The 24,645-nt window shown below is 36.8% G+C and overlaps 1 protein-coding gene across 1 annotated transcript in view; it reads right to left on the bottom strand.

The window, feature by feature from the left end:
* Nucleotides 1–24,645, bottom strand: part of LOC133202233 (telomere-associated protein RIF1-like) — a 52,251-nt gene that overhangs the window by 16,386 nt on the left and 11,220 nt on the right. The window contains exons 19-34 of the mRNA XM_061338010.1: nucleotides 23,929–24,062; nucleotides 23,149–23,346; nucleotides 21,674–21,876; nucleotides 21,175–21,280; nucleotides 20,709–20,894; nucleotides 20,264–20,343; nucleotides 19,536–19,631; nucleotides 15,267–15,327; nucleotides 14,814–15,180; nucleotides 11,468–14,640; nucleotides 11,209–11,340; nucleotides 9,525–9,575; nucleotides 9,075–9,220; nucleotides 8,585–8,790; nucleotides 8,374–8,469; nucleotides 7,019–7,330 (exon numbers count right to left, since the gene is read on the bottom strand). Of these exons, the coding sequence (XP_061193994.1) occupies nucleotides 7,019–7,330; nucleotides 8,374–8,469; nucleotides 8,585–8,790; nucleotides 9,075–9,220; nucleotides 9,525–9,575; nucleotides 11,209–11,340; nucleotides 11,468–14,640; nucleotides 14,814–15,180; nucleotides 15,267–15,327; nucleotides 19,536–19,631; nucleotides 20,264–20,343; nucleotides 20,709–20,894; nucleotides 21,175–21,280; nucleotides 21,674–21,876; nucleotides 23,149–23,346; nucleotides 23,929–24,062 (5,547 nt within the window). The remainder of the gene's footprint in view (nucleotides 1–7,018; nucleotides 7,331–8,373; nucleotides 8,470–8,584; nucleotides 8,791–9,074; nucleotides 9,221–9,524; nucleotides 9,576–11,208; nucleotides 11,341–11,467; nucleotides 14,641–14,813; nucleotides 15,181–15,266; nucleotides 15,328–19,535; nucleotides 19,632–20,263; nucleotides 20,344–20,708; nucleotides 20,895–21,174; nucleotides 21,281–21,673; nucleotides 21,877–23,148; nucleotides 23,347–23,928; nucleotides 24,063–24,645) is intronic.

Below are 24,645 nucleotides of genomic sequence, written 5' to 3' on the forward strand. Positions count from 1 at the left end.
AAAAAGAAGGTGGCGCTTCCTACGGCTGCCATGTTGGATGATGAGGAAAATTTTTCGCTTTTTTGAAATACATGTTATGAAGTCTAACTACCCACCAAATTTCATCAAGATATGACAACCTTCGATTTGGACAGTTTTGCATGGTTTTCTCGCAGACTGGCTCTTAAGTAGGGTCATAAGTATGTTTTAGGTGCAATCTTAAGACCTGCCTAAGTACTACTTAAGTGTGTCTTAAACCGTAACATAAAACGGACTTAGCTAGGTCTTCGCTAAGTCAAACTTATGCTCAAAATATTTTTATGAATCATCCTAGTTTTTCAATTTATTTATATATGTATTTGTACATATGATTTAGTTACGTTTTTTATCACATGTAAATTAAAGTTGATGTACCTATCGGTTTTAGCTAGGTTAGATTAGATTTCGTAATTAATTAAAATTAATTCTGTTTAAATAATTCTGAATATTTGAAAACAAATATTGCACGCTTACAAAGTGGCACTAGTGGTTCATTGTAAATGCGTGAATATTGTTAATCACTCGAGACTGCGATGTTTTCAGTTTACCGTTTGTTGTTATTCCTTCGTTTGACAAATGTTCACTTGCTTTCAAATTGTCTTTCTCGCAGACATGGCACGATAACCGAGCATATGTACTTGAAATTGAAACTCTTAATTAAAAAAAAAAAAAAAAAAATAGGGATATTTGAATTTTGTTCCTCCCATATCAGGAAGCAGAGACTGCAGACGTTTTATGATATACTTATTTACAATTTAATGAAGGATGCATGGAAAAGAATTGTTTTCAGAAAACAATTTTTCGTATATCTCCAACTTACATGTAACAACAACTCTCTCTCTCTCTCTCTCGTACGTTAACGATAGTGAACCCTGTCTGAATCCTTGCTTGTTGCGTTCTACATTCAATCTTTACAGAAAATCTTTTTTAATTTTCTAGTCATCATCCTTTAATTCACCTACAACTTTTAAAATCATTCCATCTCATTTTTTCACAGTAAACAAACAAATCCAGGATTACTGTATACAATTTACTTAAAATGATTAGTGTTTATAACCTAGGTCCCACTATAATATTTCAAATGTATCCAAAAATAGTATTTTGCATTTACACGTATGTCATTTAGAGAGTGATATTGGAATAAGTGATGAATACCTCCCCCCCCCCCCCCCCCCCCCGACGAAAAACTAAAATTCTTATACCAGTATATTAAATAGAGAAAATTATTTTTTAATGCATAATATAACTAGAGGAATGTTTAAACATAGTAAGTCAATCTTAAATAGTACTAAATATATGTTTAAGAAAGTTAAGGAAGACTTAAGTCACCTCTACAGGCCGCCTAAGTTTTGCTAAGATTGTCAAATCTTAGCATGTTTCTAGTTACGGTCTTAAGTTTAAAACTGTACTTAAGTCCTACTTAAGCATGGTCTTAGACTTAAGTACCCTTTATGTTACGACCCCCAGAAGTTTAAGAACAAAACGGAGAGGAACCCAAAAGCATGCGCAGATCTAGTGGAGGTTACCTGGAGATCCCCTGGAATTTGCGTAGTTATTAAATGTACATAGCAAATTAAGTAACTAAAACAAATGACTTTGGACCCCTTTAAAATACGCGGACCCCTTTTAACTTGGTAGAAAGACTCATATATATATATATATATATATATATATATATATATATATATATATATATATATATATATATATATATATATATATATATATATATATATATGAATTAAGAGGAGGAAAGCGGCTCTATCCCTCCCCCTCCCATTTAGCGAGGATTCAATTTTTTTGCATTTTTAGCGAGGGTATCGAGATTGCTAAATTAAATATCGCTAACAACAGTGAACAATGTCTTCCGCATAGGAGGTTACTGATTTTTCAGGACAAATCGCTAAGTTTGCGTCTCTGCGTCTCGCTAAAATATCCACTTATAATACGGTAAGTTTTTCATGTCTGGGAAAGGAGTTTACGTGTTTTTCTTGGGGGGGGGGGGGGTCCTGGATGCGCGCTTTCAAGTGTTTTAGGTGACAAGAATATTTGAAAAATACTATACGTACTTTTTTCTTATATTATGCACTGGATCCTAAGGATGGCCTAATAGAGGGTGAAATTGAGCTAAAGACTAAAATTAGGCCTACAGCGGATTCTTTATTAATTTCATATCATACTGTGAGTAGAATTTTTTAAGAGTAGGAGGAGATCAGACCTAGCCTGCTCTACGTGTACTTCTACTATACTGCATAAATTAAATAACAATAACATCAGGGGGAAGCACTAGGGCGGTATTAATATATCGATATACCGATAAGTACATGTAACGATATTCAATATATCGTATCGAAAAAAATAACTTCCAATACGTATCGGGCAGGCAGTTTTTCATAGAATTCTGTGAAAAAGTTTGGAATTTCATTCACCAAAGATTATATTTAAATGTTTTGAATTAAATTTTGATCAATAATTATATAATCATGAAGGAGGTAGCACGTCTAAGATGATTATTACAAACCACATTGACAACTTTAATTAACATATGTTGATTTTACAGTCGTTAAAAGTTTGAATTTGAAGTGTAATTTGTAACGACAGTGAGACATGAACTTTAAAATGAGCTGCAAAACAATTAGTTTTTATAAAGTTCATGCATTAAATGATTTAAGACATTTTTGATAGACTTGTTAAAGAATCCAATATATCGCATTATTAAATATATTGTATCGAAATTTTTTGCTCAGTACACAGTCCTAGGAAGCACATGCTTCGGTTGTGCCTTCCAAAACTGAAAATTTTATGTACAGTCCAATATGATTTCACTCTCTCAGAAACGTTAAAACAGAGGTCCATGGCCTGTGTTGGTCGCCTGGGTACATGTATCACCCGTTACTGAACCTATGTCCACTTTGACCACACTCTAAGTGGAATTCGGGACTCGCATAACAGAAGTGTCATTTTCTATGGAGAGATCTCTGTAAACATTATGCGATATTCATGCAGCTGGTCTAGAAGTTTAGAAGAAGATAAGGTACACTATATAATAAATTTCAATATGACCAGCTAAGCCAAACCTGACTCATTGGCTATGGATTTTAAATTAGTAGATGGCTCAGCGTTAATTACAGTAGTCATGCAAACAGTTTGTCATGTAGGTGACACATTTTCCAATATATAGTAAACAACAACAACATTGCTCCAACCTAGGGCATGGACCATGGAAACAGGGGCCTTGAATTTCATTAGTAAGGCGTGAGTTTCAGTAATCATTATAATCCTGCAAACAATTTGGCCACTGCTTGTCCGCGAGAAAAGATTGTCACAGAAATACGGTACATCAAATCTGCCTTTAAATCATTGGTTAAAAACATGTGTGAGTGTGCCTGACACACACCTGGTTGTTTCTCTACATGTATCTAGATCTCTCCACCCTCTTGGTATATAAAATGACTGAGTGCTTCTCTATACAGAGTCAAAAGGTTCAAAGCTGCACCTGACAACAAATGCTCAGCTGAGTCACTTTGGCCAAGACCCTACTGTTCTTCATCAGCAACTTGCAGCTGCAACCACCCCACCCACCAGGCCACCACCCCATATTCCTTTGTAAAACTTTGATCCCCCATTGTGGCCCCAACCTAATCCCAAGGGCCATGATTTGAACAAACTTGAATCTACACTTCCAAAGGATGCTTCCATAACAACAGAAACAAGAGGCCCATGGGCCTTGAATCGCTCTTCTGATAAACTGTACAACCTATCACTTCTATTTGAAGCCTCGAAGTATACTGTATATTTAGATAAACCCTTGAAATTCCAATTCACACTCTGAGAACCCAAGATGATTCTAAGCCAATTAGTACCTGAGAGTTGGTCATGGTGACCTACTTATCACTTGTCATTCTCTGAAGACCCATCAACTAAGTTTGATGATTCTAAGCCAATTAATACCTAAAATATTTTTTAAAATTATAACCATAAAATTTTATAAGTAGGTCAAAGTGACCTACTTTTCAATTGTTTTACTCCAAGGACTAAGATGCAAAAGTTTGATGATTCTAAGCCAATTAGTACCTGTAATATTTAATTAAAGCCATAAATTTTCAAAAGTAGGTCACCGTGACCTACTTTTCAGTTGCTGTACTCCGAGGACCAAAGATACATCGACTGACAAAGTTTGATGATTCTAGCCAATAAGTACCCAAAATATTTAATTACAGCCATAAATTTTCAAAAGTAGGTCACGGTGACCTACTTTTCAGTCAACCTACTCCGAGGACCAAAGATGCATCAACTGACAAATTTTGACGATTCTAAGCCAAATAATTCCTGAAAATATTAAATACAGCCATAAAATTTCAAAAGTAGGTCACTGTGACCTACTTTTCAGTTATTGTACTCCGAGGACCCAAGACGCATCAACTGACAAAGTTTAATGATTCTAAGCCAATTAGTACCCGAAATATTTGACTAAAGCCATAAATTTTCATAAGTAGGTCACCGTGACCTACTTTTCAGTTGTTGTACTCCGAGGACCCATGACGCTTAAACTGACAAAGTTTTATGATTCTAAGCCAATTAGTACCCAAAATATCTTATTAAAGCCATAAATTTTCCGAAAGTATGTCACGGTGACCTACTTTTTAGTCGACCTACTCCGAGGACCCATGAGACATCAACTGACAAAGTTTGATGATTCTAAGCCAATTAGTACCCGAAATATATAATTAAAGCCATAAATTTTCAAAAGTAGGTCACGGTGACCTACTTTTTAGTCGACCTACTCTGAAGACCGAAGATGCATCAACTGACAAAGTTTGATGATTCTAAGCCAATTAGTACCTGGAATATTTAATTAAAGCCATAAATTTTCAAAAGTAGGTCACGGTGACCTACTTTTTAGTTGACCTACTCTGAAGACCCAAGAGGCATCAACTGACAAAGTTTGATGATTCTAAGCCAATTAGTACCCGGAATATTTAATTAAAGCCATAAATTTTCAAAAGTAGGTCACGGTGACCTACTTTTTAGTCGACCTACTCTGAAGACCCAAGAGGCATCAACTGACAAAGTTTGATGATTCTAAGCCAATTAGTACCCGAAATATTTAATTAACGCCATAAATTTTCAAAAGTAGGTCACTGTGACCTACTTTTTAGTTGACCTACTCCAAAGACCCAAGATGCATCAACTGACAAAGTTTTATGATTCTAAGCCAATTAGTACCGAAAATTTTAATTATAGTCATATAAATTGAAAAGTAGGTCACTGTGACCTACTTTTCAGTTGACCTTTTTTGAGGACCCAAGATGCATCAACTTACAAAGTTTTATGATCATAGGACTTAAAATGTCCAAATTATGCCTCTAAAATGCTTTGAAATCGAATGCCTGCAAAGTTCAAAAAGTAGGTCACTGTGACCTACTTTTTAATAAATATGTTTTATGGCCCCAAGATGCATCATCTTACAAGATTTAATGATTCTAAGCTTCCCCGTATTCGAATTAATGACCTTAATTGTTTTAAAAAAGATTAGCCATAAAATTCAAAAAGTAGGTCAAGGTGACCTACTTTTTAGTTGACGTACTTTGAGAACCCAAGATGCAGCAACTGACAAAGTTTGATGATCATAGGCCTTAAATTGTTCAAAATATGCCTCTAAATCATTTTGAAAAAGAATGGCCGCAAAATTTAAAAAGTAGGTCACCGTGACCTACTTTTGAGTCAACATGATATGAGGTCCTTAGATGCATCTACTGACAAGATTTGATGGTCCTAGTCCTTATAGTAAGCAAAATATCAACATTTTAATAAAATGTAATTTTTGGTCAACTTTGAAGTGACCTCGAGACCACGCCCTTTGCCCCAGGGTAAATCCCCGTGCAAATTTTAATCTACAACATATCCTCATCCTTTTGTGTAAGTTTGGTGATAATCTGCCCAGTGGTTCTTGAGAAGAAGATTTTTTAGCAACCAGTACTTTTGTTTCTATTTTCCTAATTATCTCCCCTTGTTAAAGGGTCACAACCCCAGTTTTAGTATAAAAGGGAGCCCTTGGGCCAAGGATACCCTGTGACAAATTTGACAATAATTGGCCAAGGGGTTCTTGAGTTATGGCCCATATTCTAAAAAGTTTACGCACACCACACAAATGGCCATAGCATTAGCTCTTTGAGCCTTTGGCTCAGAAGAGCTAATAATCATGGCTTTGCTGTTCGTTTGAACATGCCCTTCATTCACAAGCAATCTTCACATATGACATGCATTGCTGATGCACATTACAAGATGTTCACATTCTTTGTCCTGGTCTTGTACATAAATAACACGAGTATATTAAATGAGAGTTGATTTATTACTTATGCACCATCAGAAAACTGTATAAAAAGTCGTAATTAAATAGAGAACAATATTTATCTTGATCACCATCTCTCCTTTCATCTCTATCCTACACATCATTTAATCCTGTGAATACATTCCCTTTCATACATTGCTGCATCATTATGTCATGATTTTGTGCTGAATTCAATACATATACTTCATATAAACACTGATTATGAAGAAAAAAGAATACATCATGATACATTTTCATGTATTCAAATGAAGGGCTACTATATATACCAATAACCAGTAATTGCCATAAAGTTACATTTAGAATGTATAGTACATAGTATTTCATACAAGTTCACACCAGTAAAAAAAAAAAAAATCTTGTATAAGGGGAAAAACGTAAAGACATATAACTAGTTTTCTCTATTAGCAGTACATACTGTCATGGAAATCAACGTTATTTAGAATCCTTCCAATTGCACAAATTCTACATTTTACCATTTTCTTCTATACAAATACATTCAATTTATGAGATCTCTTTCACTGTTTACCATCTCCAAAGCTTTTCAGAGAAAATTCAGCACATCCTTCCTATTCAATCACTGTTACATTTAAATATAAATTTTAATCCAGAAACTTTAATATCAACTTTTGTCTGGAGAAGAGCATCGGGTCTTCATCGCTGTGGCAACATTATTGGCCAGACTTAGAAGTTTCTCATGCGCATCGAATAGTTCACCTGTTCTTAAGGACTTCAGTGAATCAACCGTCAGCAATGCTGTCAATTGATCAAGATACTCAGGGATGGAGGACTTTGATTTATCAGATACTTGTTCCTCCAGAGGCTCCGGGGTTCTTAAACTTGGGACAAAGCCCACGGAGTCCTCCCCGTCAGCAGATACCAACATGTTCACTTTCTCCAGCAGATCTTCCGAGGCGTTCATCTCATCAGCTATGCTTCTGTTCAAGTCTTCATTGACGTTTTCTGAATTTAAAGTATTTGACATAATTAAATGAAATTTGTAAAGTGCTCAACAGCAACGATAACACAAATATCCAGGAACTTTTTTATGTAGAAATAACTCAATACTGCCTACTGTAAACATATTACATTTGGCTGTGTATTTCTTTTAACGCCTTTGGCAGACTTCTTCCAATTCAAGTACAACGCTGTATGTCTTGCACATATACACATAAATAAGAATATAAAGAAATGCACTAAATCAAATTTACTCTAACTTCAAAAATCAATTTCCACTAAAATAAATATATCACATTTAACCATGGATTTAAAGTAGTGGGTTTCTTTGGTAGGTGTAAAATTTGGCTTTTCGCTTGCTCAAAGGAATGCCAATAATTTTGTCGGACACAAAAGGGAAGACTTCATCTTCTAGATATTGTCAGTATGTTTGAATACCAATTTATGTAAGAATTTTGGTAAAAACCATTACCAGATGAGAGATAATGTTTAACAAGAGACTGATCAATATTATTTTTCTTGTATTCAGTACTTATACACAAGGGTGCAAAATTAGCAATTAAAATTTTAGCGGGCTACTTTATTTTAAAACCGATAAAATAAGCCCAAGTTAGCACCCTATTAAAAATTCCTGCTATACAGTCATGTCTTTGGAATATTTATATACTTGTAAATCAAATTTTGACAAATTGGCTTATCTGCCAGTATTCAGCTGCCAAAACATACTATTGTAAAGCAATAAATATAATCATTTATCTGGCCTAATATAGCTTTCACCAAAATCTCACTTTTAACTATAGCTTGTAATGTTTCATCCATGATACTCAAGTTCAACTTTATCAACTGAAACGTTTTCAACATACTCCGAGAAACTACATGTATATGAGTGTAATTTTGTACCTGACACAAAATTTATCATTGAATATTGATTTTAAGTGCTGTGTAAACAAACAACAAGGGAGGTAATGCCATGCTTTCTGCTTGACACTTAAATTCCTCATTAAACTGTTTGATTATGTAACCTGACATGTGAATGAAGATAGACTTACTCATAATGGGAGATAATTCACAGAGTTCTGCCTCCATAGAGGGCAGCACCTCCACCTCATCATCATTCTTAGTACTGCTGTGTGACACACTGGTACCTATAGAGTAAATCACTGAGATTAGATCTTCTAAAATAGCTCTTCTAACTTGCACGTGAGTTAACCTACTCAGGTGAATTAATAAACAAAACTCAATAATTAGAATTGAACTCACTGTCATTACTATCTTTTGTGTCCTCTATACTGGCTTTGGGCTTCTTGTTGCTGTTCTGACTTTCAAATACACTGAGTACTTTTCTTACTGTTGAAACTTTTGGGGACCTGATTGGTAGATTGTCAATTTCTTTTTCTGACAAGCGGGACAAGTCGCCAATCGTGTGGATGTTTCTGGCTTTAACCAGCTGTCCAAGACCCCGTGACCTACAAAGGATTGAATATTTAGAACACCACCAAAACTGTAGCTCAGTATAAATTTTACTCATGCAATTGAGGTAATTTGTAATTTTACACCACTTTGTTTTACCAGTTTGTTAATAAACTTGAAGTTTAAATTATTGAATACAATACATAATGAACTTCTTTCATGCACACATTCTAACATATAGCTTTTCAGTAATGGACCTTTGACCAGTTACAAAAGGAACAGACAATTTTTTTTTCTTCACCTATAGACAAGCTACAAATAAAGTAAATGTAAACATTACCACATGGAGGTGGTCAGTTGAGGCAGGACTCGGTCCACAGTTTGTGAACAGTCCACAAGCTCGGGGTAAATGGCTTCTGTTGTGATCTGGGACTCTGTTACACTGACATAACTACCCAGGGTCGAAGGCTCTATAGAGTCCTGTGTCTGAAAGTATAAAACGAAACATTTTGTGAGCAGCTTATTCTTATTTCAAAGCACTGATTGATAGTTCACACTGGAGACTTTATTTGTAGTATATACACTGAAACACAGTTGCATTCATTTTCTACATTAATAAATTCATTGTCTGAGGAATCATTAAGACTAAGGCTTAATCTTCAATAGTCCATTATAATACAACTTCAATTTTAAATTCATTACAAATACAAATATCTTAAATGTTGAATGAATTTTGGTAGAGTGTGTTATTTTTTATGAACAGGGCAGTCTATATGTGTTAAATTCATACCTGACTCGGTTCACTGCTGGTCGATACAGCTGGTGATGAGTGGACCAGTGCCTGGAATATACATCACTTAAATTATCTTCAACCAACAGTCAGATATCAAATACTGGTAGCAATTCAACAATACATGTATCATAGTAAGGGGATGAAGGATACATGGTCACACGACTCTGTTTAACTACGTCATAGTCTCCGTTTATATAAGTGCAAAATGTGTAAAGCATCAGTTCTTGTATAAATTTTTGACAATTTTTTTAACTTTAATTACCATCTTATAAAAAAAAAAATAAAAAGTGTTAACATTCTTGTAAACATTAACAAATTATGAAAAAGATTGATCCACTCCTCTGTTTCCCTAATCTGCGCATCCAACAAGTCAGTGACGTCATACACGATCTGTTAGTACAGCAAGATCATACTCGGTGAACACAGGGGCGGTATTATTTTGTAAAAACAGGTCATAATCAGTATATGGTGAAATATTTTGAGAAACGGGAACACAAAAATTATTTTTGCATGGCTCATGATGGAAATCTTATGTAGGTATATCTTATTTCGCTTATTTAGCTTACGTGTGACGTCATAGTTGGTTTTTCCGGCACTCATGAAATGTAACATGACATGTTTTTGTCATGCTTATGTCCTCTTTAACGATGTCCTGTGAAATAATGAGGTCAGCTTCATCATTCGAAATTTTTACAGTTAATCAATAATTTGAAGGATTTGCATTTCAACATAAATTAAAAAATATTGAATGATAGAATTTTTTGTAAATTACGTTTTTTATTGTTTAAGTTGTCTTAAAAAGTGTGTAATTTTCCCTAACCAGATGCAGTGGGATAGACAAAACTTGCTTTTTCGAAGTTTAAACCCTAGTTATATTCTGAAATATTTTAAAAGATACATGTCCACTTTAATATTTTTTATATATGCTTAAAAAATCCCATTATGGACAGAGTAATGAGCCCAGAAACATGGAGAATTAAAACTGCACTTAAGATACTGTAGGGCATAGTATTTGTCAATCAATATCGCCAAAATAAGGTAAGAAACCTAATGATATAACTGCTTTAAGATACATGGGGCATACTTAATTAGAAATATACAACATATGAAAAAAATTGAATGACAAGTATTTTTTCAGCTCAAGGTACTTCTCCTCCTTAAATGCAATGATAGCCGTTTTCATTTTTTTACATCTGTGCTAAGTTAATACACTTACACTGAAATAGCATTCAGCAATGATATCAGTTAATTAGGGGTGAAACAATACACCTCCTTCACGGTTCGATACGTATTGTATAATTTTGTCTCGGTTCAGTTATTTTCGATATGATACATTTTGATAGAAGGAAACAAATTCAACGTTGTTTTATGCTTTCTTTTTCTAAATCTAGTCACATATTTTACGAATTTTATTTGCAAATTGACTAGAAGAAATTGATTAAAATTATTTGACTGTCAAAAATTATTTTACAAGCTATCAGTCATCAAAAATTTACGTTTTCTATACTTATTTATACTGAATAATTTTACCTTATGCCAAATCCGACTGAATAACGATCCTGACCGAAAAATGAACCGAACCGAAAATAAAGATTTTGCACCGTGTATCAAACCGAGAAAAAATACCGTGGTGAATCGATACCGCAGTGAACCTTTTCACTCCTACAGTTAATACACTTACAGAACTACTCACTGTGGGCTCTGTGTTAATGACAGGAGTTGAGGCTGCTAGAGAGAGAGGGGTACCAGTCAATGTCACAGGGTCACCAGTAAAGGTCACAGGGTCAGCAAATGACACTCTTCTCTGCTTCTTCTGCTAGTAAAACATTAAGATATAATGAACAAATTTCCCGAACTAAAGCACGTCAAAGGTCTGAATTCAAAGTTCTACCTTGCAACTATATGATATAAACATTATTATGAAGAATACTTCTGCTTACCTTACTTGGGGGTGAGGGTGAATTTCTAGGAATTTCTCCACTCAATCTTCTTCTCTTCAGTATGCTGGCACTAGGCGAGGCAGATGGTGCAAATATCTGTCCCAGTTTGATTGGATGAAAAGGAGCTGGCTTCCTCAGAGGGGAAAATTTGGTTAAATTTGCAGAAGGACTTGTTGCTTTTAGAATACTTCTTCTAGCAATAGTTCTCTTCTCAAACTTTCTGGGTACTACCACAAGCTTGCTATCTGTGTTCCTCTCAAACATTGCAAAATCTCCTCCATCCGTCTTATCCTCAGCAATCTTTACAGGGGTCTCCTCTATCTTTGGTTCATTTAACATATCCAGTATGTCCTTCTCTGTATCTCTCTCTTTCTCTGCCATCTGCTCCTTTTCCTTTAATGGTTCAGTTTCAGAGACATTTGTATTTTCCTTCTTTTCCAGTTCATCCACAGGTTTCTCGGACATAGGGGTGGGTTCCTCAGAATCTTCAATAACAACAGACAGTAGATTTGGGTCCAGACTTTTCCGCTTCGTTGATTTCTTCAATGAGAGCTGCTTTGGACTCTTCCCGGGAGACAGGGATCGCCGGGTGGGTTTACCACTCCTCAAGGTCCCCTGTGATGACCTCAATCTGTTGGACAAGGGAGAAGTTTTGGCGGGCATAAATTTTTGCCTGGTCATTTTTCTTGCTTTTCCATCACTGCCAGATCCCTTTTCCTCTGTGACTTTTTTACACACTTCATTACTGGTGGCCACCATTTTTTGATCTCCTACATCAGCTCCAGGGTTCTCTTTCTGACCATCTGGTGGCACACTGCCTGCTTCTTCTCTCTCCTCTTGACTCATACCCACAACTTCTGCATTACCACAAAGACTATTCAGAGGCACGTTATCATCAGAACTGTCTGAACTCTTCCTCCCTTCCATGTTGTCTTCTTCCTTTATCTGTCCCAACTCCTCTTGCTCAGTTGTCTTGTCTATCTTGCTCTCCAGTTTACTTTTAGACTTGGTCGACTCTTTCAAAGTCTGTGCCAATGGCATATCATCTTCAGAACTATCTGACATTACTTTTTCTCCACCCTTCACCTTTTTCTTGGATCTTTTCTTGGCAGCTTCCATCTTCTTTTTGGTTGTGCTCTTCCTCTGTGGAACCTCTGCAGTACTTCTACTAGTTGGAGTCTTCTCTCCTTTTTCCTTTGCAGTTATAACCTCAAGGCTTTCAAGTTTTTCCTCCTCATCAAACTTTTGACTAGGTGGGTTCTTGGTAACCTTTTCTTGCGACTTTTCCAAAAATAATCCTTCCGAGTCCAACTGTCGCTCATCAGATGTAGAGTAATTTTCTTTTTCAGTATTATTTTCTGTATTCTGACTGACCTTTCCTGTAAATTTTTCTAGACTCAAGTTCTCATCATTAACCTGTTCAGAAGATGTACTCTCAATACTGGCGGATTTTTTTTCACTACTGGACTCTACTTTCTCTTTCTCGTCTCCAGCTGTTCCCTGTGAGTCTACTTTCTGTTTCCCTTTCTTACTCTCCCCAGCTTTTCCTCGAGGTGTCTTATCCTCCCCCTTGCCTTTTCGTGTCCTCTTGGGTCGACTGCTCTCTGGTGAAAGCTTTTTAGGAGTCTCCTGTTTCCGTTTCCTTCCTCTTCTTGGCGTGTCTTGAGCCATTGTTGATTCCACCTTTGGATCATAAGTAGCTGCCGATTCCATTGCTTTAAGGTCCTCAGACTGTGACCCCTTCTCACTGCCAAACTCTGAATTTTCTGATTCTTGACTCGACTTCAGATTCTCTGTTCCCAGTACATCTTTTCCCTCACCGTTGGGCTGGAAGGTTGAATGTAGCTTGGGGTTGTAATCTTTATTCTCCTGAGAATTATTCTCATTCTGAGAAAACAAATTCTCAGTACATGTATTCGTCATCAGTGTGTTGTCTGCCTGGTCTACACTAGTTTTTCTGTCAGCCTGGGTTTCAAATCCCTGAGAAGACAACATGGGAACCTGTTCCAATGGTAAAACATCTGAGAAGTCATCATGCTCATGGTTGGAGTCCTCTGAATGCACTCCAACAGCACTACCCTGTGAACTTCTTTCCTCTCTTGGAGTACCAAAACCCACATCCCCTTTACGAGGGCTGAAATGTTTTATTTCATCCTCTGTCAGTCTTTTCAGTTTCAGCACGGGAGTTCCTATTCGGAGTGGGAGAGAACTGGATTTAGACTCAGGAGAACCTGGTATGATATTTGAATCCTCACACAGATCCATACTTGAGCTCTCCTTCATTCCTTTTGTAAACAGCTTTCTGGTGCTTCCCCTAGTATTGCCAAACTTTGCTGGCTCTTTGTTGGCAGGTGGTGGTGGAGTTTCTTGAATGGGCACCGAGTTGGGTGACACTCTCGTCTTCATGCTCTTTGGCGACTGTGTCTCCTCCACCACTGTCACCTCCAATGGCTGGCTGCTGCTTGATGAGGTCCCTGAGGACTTATCTGACCCCTGGGAGGATATACCACTCTCTTGTGAACTTTTCTCTGGAGACTTGATCAACCATTCGTCAATTTTATGAGATCCTTTGCTAGATTTTTCCAAGGCTTTAGTCCTTCCTCTTTTAGCTGGAGAAGCAAAATGCTTGGTTGACCTCGAGGATGAACTTCCACTGCTCTCCTGACTCAGTTTTTTCAGTGGGGAATTGACTTTCGCTGGTGATATTTCTTTCAACTGATTGGTCCACATCAACAGGGATTGAGAAGTCTCCATCTCTCCATCTTTTTTCCCTCCATTTTCTGAGGACTTGTCTGCACCACTAGATGAAGTAGACTTGTAGGTAAGGCACTCCATTTCTACTGCTTCCATCACATTCTCAGGAGCCACATACCCTGTGGACCCAAATGATGATTTGGAGGATCCAGTTTCCTTTTCATTACTACCACAGTCACTAGCTTTTGTAATAGCTGATTCATCATTACCACTGCTGCTAGCTTTAGTTTGAGATAAATCACTCATTTTCTTGACTGACTCCCTGACTGCTTGCTGTGACTGGGAGCTATTCCCTGATGAGAGATTCTGAGAATCAGTAGAATTACTATCATTAGAGTAATCTTTCTGCTCCTGTGAGCTGCTGATTGTATCCTTAATGACACTGAAATGTTCTATACTGTTCTTCTCCATTTTATCAACTGAAATTACAAAAAAAAAATAATTACACAAGGACATACATGTAATTTAGCTTTATAACATTGCTCTGTGGGACAAACATATTAACGATTACTCAACATGATTTAAACCATAAACATAATATATTAAACACTTTTTCCCTAATTAAAAAGTTAACAGTAAACCAATCGTCTACCTTCATCCATCATTTTCGATAAAGTTTGATCCCAGTGTGCTTCAAACTCCTCCTGGCTTTGTGACTTCTCGGCTGTCGTACGTCTGACACCTATCTCCTGGCTTTGTGACTTCTCAGCTGTCGTACGTCTGACACCTATCTCCTGAGATTTCTCCACACTCGTCTCTCCACGGTCCGCCTCCACTTGAGCAGACTTCTTTTCCACCTCTCCACCCTGACCAACTTCCTCTGCAGTCTCCTTGAACCGGACAGAACGTCTCCTTTTTCCGACCCCCAGCTCCTTCTTTGAATTCTGGGAGTCCTCCCTGTCGCTAGCTTCTGATGAAGATTTTCTAGTGGTTCTCCCTTTGGTGGGTCTATCCTTCCTCTATAAAATACAGGTAAATTATTAGAAAACCAATCCCGACAACAGTGTTATATGTTTTAATACAAAGGTATGAATGCATACTGTACCTGTGATGTGTACTGGGATAAACTCGAGTCAATCACATTCAGTGAATCTGGTGTCTGTGGCCTATAATACAGTAACAAATATATACTGTAAAAGAACACTAAAGAAACACTGTATACTGAATAGTATCAGCTCTGTACAGTAAAACATGCTTATAGCAAACACGCTTATAATGAAATGACACTTACAGCAAAGAGATTTTCATTCCCTGTGGCTTTAGAATATATTGTGAACTTAACACATGTTTATAACTACTGCATACAGGGAAATTTTCGCCTCTGTTTTATTTTCGCCCCATTTGCCCTTGACCCAAGTGGGCAAATTTTAAGACAGGGTGAATTCAAAGAAAAAAGTATAATTTCTTAAACAGAACAGTGACTGGGTGAATATTAAACAGGGCAAAATTGTTTACAAGCATGAAGGGGTGAAAATGATATGAGGCGAAAATAATCCTCTATACAGTATGTGAAATTGTCCATCCCTGGCACTTCATTAAAAGCGTGTTTTACTGTACGATAACTTAGACTGTGTACCCGCTACTTATTTGTATGCTCAGATAAAGAGCTCAGGACTCTTACTCATATTGTATACTCAGTACACTTACTTAAAATTGGTGCTTAGTACAAATACTCAGATAGCATGCTGGACATTTTCTTATTTGTGCTCAGTGCAGATACTTATGGAGCATGTTCCAGACCTGTTTACCCATATTGTTGTCTTTCAGTATTTTTTATTAGATTCATAAGTGAGATTTGGCATTTGCCAGTAAGATTTCACTTCCATCAATTTTACATATTTTACTAGAGAACAACTACATTTCTAATTACCATTTCTATCATTTTTTTAAACCACCGCATTTTGGCAACCCAACATCACTTGAGTGTTTGAAATCTTTCTCTTTTTTAGGGATTAAAAAGCGTCAGACTGAGACAGACCATATCGAAAACTAACTACTACAAGAGGCCCAAGGGCCTTAACGGTCACCTGAGTATAATACAACAATTTAGAGGATCCATAGAGTATAAAATGAACTGAAAGGTGAAGCTGTTGCACAAAGCAAGAAAAATAGGGTGATCAGGATTAACAAAATAATTAGTCTACTGTTCATTAACAGTTCATAAATTAGGTTCTAATCTGTTCCCCATTGATCACTATCACCATACAGTATATTAACAAATTATCAGTGATTCTGTATTATTTTAATTCCTTGATGAAATCTCTTACATTGGACTCTCTTGGTCTTTGTTGAACATTGAATAAGACAAGTTATTTTTGTCTCATTTTTATTTATCTATTACTTACAAGACTACCTGATCATTTAATCTATAAAAGTTCTTTTTGTATTATACAATAAAAAATGTTGCATAATTCTCCTATTCTATTAACCTTTCAAGTACATTATTTACAGTGATTAATTATCAAAAGTAAATGGCAAAGGGGAATAACTCCTCTCAGTTGAATAAAAATTAATAGAGCCCTGGCCAGGACCAGAACACTTGACCACATGATCCAGATGTTCAAAAACCTTTATTAAAACTTTTACTCTTTCTGCCTCTGATATGCCCAGGTGCAGAGAAGATTTTCAAAGAAATAATGCATTTTTACTACAGATTCACTATACAATCAATAGCCCCCCCCCCCCCCCCCCCCCCACACCAGAACCCTTGACCTTGGGGCCATGAATTTCACAATTTTGGTAGAGTCACCCTTGCTTATCATAACTATGTATTCAATTTGTTTCAATAATACCCAGGAGTAGAGAAGATTTTCAAAGAAATAATGCACTTTCACAATATGATCTATATAGCCTTGCCCTAACACCAGAACCCCTGACCCTGGGGCCATGAATTTCACAATTTTGGTAAAGTCACCCTTGCTTATTAAAGCTATGTATTCAATTTGTTTCAATAATACCCAGGAGTAGAGAAGAAGATTTTCAAAGAAATAATGCACTTTCACTATATAATCAATAGAGCCCTGCCCTACCACCAGAACCCCTGACCCTGGGGCCATGAATTTCACAATTTTGGTAGAGTCACCCTTGCTTATCATAACTATGTATTCAATTTGTTTCAATAATACCCAGGAGTAGAGAAGAAGATTTTTCAAAGAAATAATGCACTTTCACTATATGATCAATATAGCCCTGCCCTAGCACCAGAACCCCTGACCCTGGGGCCATGAATTTCACAATTTTGGAAAAAGCATCCTTATGCACTATTACTATGCACTTAGTTTGTTTAAATAATACCCAGGAGCAGAGAAGAAGATTTTCAAAGAATAAATGCATTTTCACTATATAATCAATAGAGCCCCACCCTACCACCAGAACCCCTGACCCTGGGGCCATGAAATTCACAATTTTGGAAAAGGCATCAATGCTTATTATAACCATGCACTTCATTTGTTTATATAATATCCAGGAGCAGAGAAGAAGATTTTCAAAGAATTAATGCATTTTCACTATATAATCAATAGAGCCTTGTCCTAACACCAGAACCCCTGACCCTGGGGCCAGGAATTTCACAATTTTGGAAAAGGCATCATTGCTTGTCATAACCATGCACTTAGTTTGTTTAAATAATACCCAGGAGAAGAGAAGAAGATTTTCAAAGAAATAATGCACTTTCACTGTATGATCTATATAGCCCCGCCCTAGCACCAGAACCCCTGACCCTGGGGTCATGAATTTCACAATTTTGGTAGAGGGCCCAATGCTTATTACAATCATGTCAACAGTTTGACTGCTTGATGTCCAGGAGTAAAGAAGAAGATTTTTAAAGATTGCATCAATTTTGGTGGTTTTAGCCCCACCCCTCAGGCCCCAGGGGGGCAGGAACCATGAAATTCACAATTTTTGTTCCCCTTCACCCAGAGATGCTATATGCCAAAATTGGTTGAAATTGGTAGAGCGGTTCTAGAGAAGAAGTTGAAAATGTTCAAAAGTTAACGCACGACGGAAGACGCACGCCGACAGACAAAAACGGATAGCAATAGGTCACCTGAGTGACTCAGGTGACCTAAAAATCCAAACGAACATATTTCCACTTTCCATATTTTCACAATAGCAAAACGTGAGATGTATTTTGGACTCAAAATCCGTACAAAATACAGCGAAATCATAAGAGTAAACAGGTCTGATGTTCAGTACACCTACTCAAAATGGGTACACAGGACACTCACTCACATAGCATACTCAGTACACCTACTCAAAGTGGGTACACAGGACACTCACTCAGAGAGCATACTCAGTACACCTACTCAAAATGGGTACACAGAACACTCACTCAGAGAGCATACTCAGTACACCTACTCAAAGTGGGTACACAGAACACTCACTCAGAGAGCATACTCAGTACACCTACTCAAAGTGGGTACACAGGACACTCACTCAGAGAGCATACTCAGTACACCTACTCAAAGTGGGTACACAGGACACTCACTCAGAGAGCATACTCAGTACACCTACTCAAAGTGGGTACACAGGATACTCACTCAGAGAGCATACTCAGTATACCTACTCAAAGTGGGTACACAGGACACTCACTCAGAGAGCATACTCAGTACACCTACTCAAAATGGGTACACAGGACACTCACTCAGAGAGCATACTCAGTACACCTACTCAAAGTGGGTACACAGAACACTCACTCAGAGAGCATACTCAGTACACCTACTCAAATTGGGTACACAGGACACTCACTCAGAGAGCATACTCAGTACACCTACTCAAAGTGGGTACACAGGACACTCACTCAGAGAGCATACTCAGTACACCTACTCAAAGTGGGTACACAGAACACTCACTCAGAGAGCATGCTCAGTACACCTACTCAAAGTGGGTACACAGGACACTCACTCAGAGAGCATACTCAGTACACCTACTCAAAGTGGGTACACAGGATACTCACTCAGAGAGCATACTCAGTACACCTACTCAAATTGGGTACACAGGACACTCACTCAGAGAGCATACTCAGTACACCTACTCAAAGTGGGTACACAGGACACTCACTCAGAGAGCATACTCAGTACACCTACTCAAAGTGGGTACACAGAACACTCACTCAGAGAGCATACTCAGTCCACCTACTCAAAGTGGGTACACAGGACACTCACTCAGAGAGCATACTCAGTACACCTACTCAAAGTGGGTACACAGGATACTCACTCAGAGAGCATACTCAGTATACCTACTCAAATTGGGTACACAGGACACTCACTCAGACAGCATGCTCAGTACACATACATTGGATGCTCACTGCACTTACTCAGATTGAGTGTCTGATCCAAACTGGGACTCGGCACCAAACATCAGGGATACGTCCTGGGAATGATCCAATGTATTATACATGGTGGGGATTACCCTAAAATTCACAGACACTTGTTCTCAGCCAAAACAAATTAGCAATTTAAATATGTCTTAATGCATTACTTTTTTCTTAAAAAATTTTTAAGCATGTTAAGGACCCTCTATACACTAGAGGAAAATATTTTTTGGACATTGAGAAAATCTGTAAGCATTTGAGCTTATCTATCACATTTTCAACATAGGGTGCCTTGCACATGTTGCATTTACCCCTAGGAAAAATGTTCAAATACATGTACAATGAAGTACTGATGAACATAAATCACTGTTGTTTACTTAAGTGGGCAAAATACCTGCAAATAAAGTGTTCTATCTATTCATCTTGGCCTATTAAAGTGTTATGAATGCTTTATTTGATCACAAATTAAGTAATAAATTGTACATTTCAATTTATTTTATTCTTGATCAAAGAGCAGATCACTCTATTTGCATAAAAATACCACTAAATCAGAACTCTCTAGTGTGCAGTGTACAGAGGGCTCTTAATGTTTGTATTTCTTTTCTGTATATAAACAAAGACTAGTTCTTAGATGAGCACTGTGAAAAAGGGGCATCATTCTTGATATAAAATTAAGGGCTTTAGACAAGAACACTTATCAAGTGTGTACATAAGAGAATAGTAAGCCTTACTTTTTCTCTTTTAAGACCTCTTTTTGGTGTTCTGTTAAAATTCTCTTCTTCTTGGGTGGTGATTTAATCACAACAAAATCCTAAAATCAAGAAACACAACTCAATATTAGGCTATATAAATCTAATTCTATGGTTCTCAGGCCTTAGTCATATTATTATTTCCCTGTATGACCCTACTAGTTTTTATCCAAATATGACTAGTGTTTGCCTTATGACCAAGTTTTCTGTTGTTACGGAGTTCACTGTAAATGACATAACTAACCAATTTTTCTGGTGTCACAGAGTTCCTTATATCTCAGTTTTACTCTTGATTTTCTGTTGTAAAAGAATTTATTATACATGTATCTAAGTTTAACTGTAACAAAATACCCAATTTTTCTGTTGTAAGAGAGTTCATTATATCTAATTTTTACTATAAATTTGATAATAATTGTGGTCAGCTTACCTCTTTCTGTAGATCATTTATAGACAGATTTTTTCTGGCAGCGCCAGGTGACCTAGTTACTTTTTCTGTATGGCGTGCAGGAGAGTTTTTTATGTTTGGAGACACTGCCTTGTTTAGAAAGCTGCCATGGATTTTTCTGGGTGACGGCATGCCTGGTATAAAAGGCTCAGGTGCCTGGGAGTCTGGCTACAATGTGAAGGAATGAAAGCATGTTGTAAAATTTTCCTATCTTTTCTCTGAATTTACCTCAAAACATGTTATATTTTACACAAATATTCATGCTTACTGTATCATGAACTGATATTTTTTACACTGTGTACTAGAAAATAATGAATAATTAACTCAATTTAGCAAATCATGGATATGAAAAGGCAATTTCAGCCAGTCCCATTGGAGGATCAAAGAATTCTTACCACAGTGACAGTATAGACACCCAGCCCCATTAGGAGGATCAAAGGATTCTTACCTGGCTCATCTGACTAACTGGTGTTTCCTCTACTACAGTGACAGGTATAGACACCCAGCCTGGTAGCAGAATTGATGATTTTTCCTTGATCTTTGCTAGAACTGGCCTGTTAAATAAGAATATTTTTTATCAAACATCTAGACATGTATAAGCATGAAGCCCAACTTTCTAGTGTCCAATGTATTGTACATGTACATGCAGTATCTCGACATAATAAGCTCTCTTTACAATATAGAATTATGAATTTTAAACATGAATTTTATTTTAAAGAACATATTGATGCATGGCAGTGTCTGTTTACAGGATAGTAAGTGACAGGAAAGTGATGTCCATGTGCATGTATTTTACAAATGTAGCATCATCAGCATATCAACATTTTTTCCTGGCAGTTTACTTATACGTCACACGTCATTTATAATAATATATTAAGTTACTGGTAATTTCTTCTTTCTAAATTTTGGGCAACAAGTTTTACATTCGGCTGATATAAAACACGAACCTGAGGGCCTCTGGGTACAGCAGCTGAGGTGCACGGCCAAAAGTGGCACTCCAAAACAAGGCTGTCTGGTTCTTAATGGTACGACGTGGATGTAGGAATGTGGCCTCTAATAACGGAGACAACTTGGACAGGAAGTCAGAGTCGTATGTCCCCAAATAACGATTCTGCAGTGATGTACAGATGTCATTCCATAGTTTCTCCAACTGTGTTTCAAAATAAATTCATCAGTTGGAAAGGTGTCATCATAAAGCTTACCAATGATTCTTTTATAGATTTTTTTGTGTTTTCTTTATATCCATCATTGGAATTATCCTTGCACTAAAATTATTTTAATTGAATCTTAATTGTTTATGTTCATAATTTTTATGGTCCTCACATGTACGTTTACATACATGTAGAGCTGTCAAAGTTCCCAAAGTCATTTAATTTACTTTATTATCCACTAATCCTACCAGATCTAAGGTTTTCAATTTTCTATATTATTAGAACCATTATAACTTAAGCTAAAAAAAACATTCGAGGGCAAAGCATTTTTTTCACCCAAATAGTAAAACAAGGTTATGGTGAATGCACTTATTTACAGCAAAGTGATTTTCAATCCCCATGGTTTTAAAATGCATTGCAACGTTAATGGATATAATGTATTACGTTTTTAATGAATCAAAATGCTCGTCCCTGGCACTTCGCTATAAATGTGTTTTGCGGTGCAGACCGTATCACTTTAAGCTTAACTCATTTTACATGTACATTTCTATCTTCATTCTCATGAAAAATAGAAAATTGAAAGTCAGAGAGGGCCCCACTGAGGGCCGTTAAAGGACTTAAAAGATACACATTCAGGCATACTTACACACATGTACATACAAAGTGACATAACACTAAAATTTATTACAGTCTTTCTCTTTTGTGTAAAATTTGAAAATGTTTCCTTGAAACCTGAGTTATTGGGTCGCAATAAAAGTGTCAAGGATATGCATTAAAACATACGTAGAACAGACAGGCAGACAAATCTATACTTAAACTCTATTTGTGTCTTGCTCTTATAGTAAAGTAGGTACGTACGAAAATTTGAAAACTTTCATTGCAAACTGGGTATCTTAATATACATGTATATGTGTTGACCAGTGCTGACGGATGGTGAGATCCTAAAATCTACATGCTTGTTCTTATAGTAAAGTACTTCTGTACAAAATGTACACATTATTACACCCAACTGCTTTCTTGTCACTGGTACCTGCGTGGAATGGACGACACGTGTTCGTGCTGGTTATCTTACATTACCTTTGTTTACATTTTATAGCAATTTATGTGTATTTGTGTTTGTCTGTACTGCAGAGTTATCTTGTCACAACAAAGGTGTTGACAGACAGACAGATGGACAATGTGATTCCTACAGGGCTCTGGCATTTTCGTGCAGGGCCCTAATATCGATCAAGAAACAAAAGTGGATCAACTATCTGTTCTATATACTGCACCTTTTGCATGAAGTTATTATTGAACAATTTGGCACATGTCTTCTTGATGGATTCCTGAATCAAGTCTCCGATTGGTTGAGATAAGTGACCAATCACAGCCACTAACACACTGGATGATGTGAGATGTGTAAACATTGTACACAGACAATCTGTTAATGCATTGGCTGGTCCCTGAGGAGACGAAGAATTTGATGCTTCCTGAAAAAAAAACACAAACTGCACTTGAAATTGTCTGCTAACAGGTTGTTCAAGACATAAACACCCACTGGACAACTTTCTCATAATTACAAGACATAATTACAAGATTCTTTCTCCATAAGTTAAACAAACTTCCAAAGGCATCACACAAACAATTCAAAGTATTTAAGAGTCACATGTATGATTCCAGATAAGGACAAAAGAAGAGGGTATAATTAGAAGCACTACTGTCCCACCTAAACCTGCTGATTAAGACCCTGGAAAACTTAACAGAGTCTGGTAGGATCCAGTTAATGAAATAATATATCTACAAATACTGGAAATGCTTAGGACTACTGTATACAGGGTTATTTTGGCCCCATGTTATTTTCGCCCTTTCACACATGCAAACAATTTTGCCCTGATTTAAATTCGTCCAGTCACATACCTGTTTAAGAAATGATAAACATGTTCTTTGAATTTGCCACGTTTAAAATTTGTACATCTGTGAGTAGAGTGAAAGGAACGAAAAAAAATGGGGGGGGGGGGGGGGGGATATACCCTGTATACAGTATTAAGTCCCTCCAGTAGATGTATCTTTACCTTCTTCTCCCCACTTTTGATATGTGTATTCAGTGCCTCCAGTAGGTGTTTTATGAGGACAGCCAGAGAATGGAGATTCTCCATCGGTTTATGCTTCTTCTTTGTCCACTTTGCTGGACTGACCTGCATAGCACCTGGAAACAAAAGTCAATGACTTCCAATTCCAGTGATAAATTTACTTATTACAACCAGAAAAATATTTACTTATCTATTTTTCTGCATGTACTCTTATTATAGAGTTTAACAGAACCATTTGTAAATGTACACATGTATATGCAAGGAGGCAATCAGTGGTTTAACACATCAGAATGCTTAATACCCAGCCATATCTAATTACAGGAAAGTGGAACCAATGCAGGTATTTTAGTTAGAACTTTGAAATTTATCATGAAATGAAGACATGCTTCACTTGAACAGCAAATGACATGTCTATGTTTTGAATACAAAAACAGCAAACAGACAAAAAGAAATATATCTATAACCCCCACCCCCTTCCCAACAACACAGTTCCTAGCACCGAGGGCATAAAACCAATTCACAATTGTACACTAGTGTGTGTTTTGTACACAAAAACAGCATACAGATAAAAGGATAAAAATACTTACCTCCCTCCCGACAAGACACACTGTCCTTGTACCGAGGCCATAAAACTAATTCATAATTGTAAACTAGTCATTGTTTGGAGTTTCAATTTGATACAGAATACAATAGGAAAGT

This window comes from Saccostrea echinata, unplaced genomic scaffold, assembly GCF_033153115.1.
Source record: "Saccostrea echinata isolate AGI-Se365-2 ecotype Australia unplaced genomic scaffold, CSIRO_AGI_Sech_v1 ptg000046l, whole genome shotgun sequence".
In the NCBI taxonomy this organism is placed as follows: domain Eukaryota; kingdom Metazoa; phylum Mollusca; class Bivalvia; order Ostreida; family Ostreidae; genus Saccostrea; species Saccostrea echinata.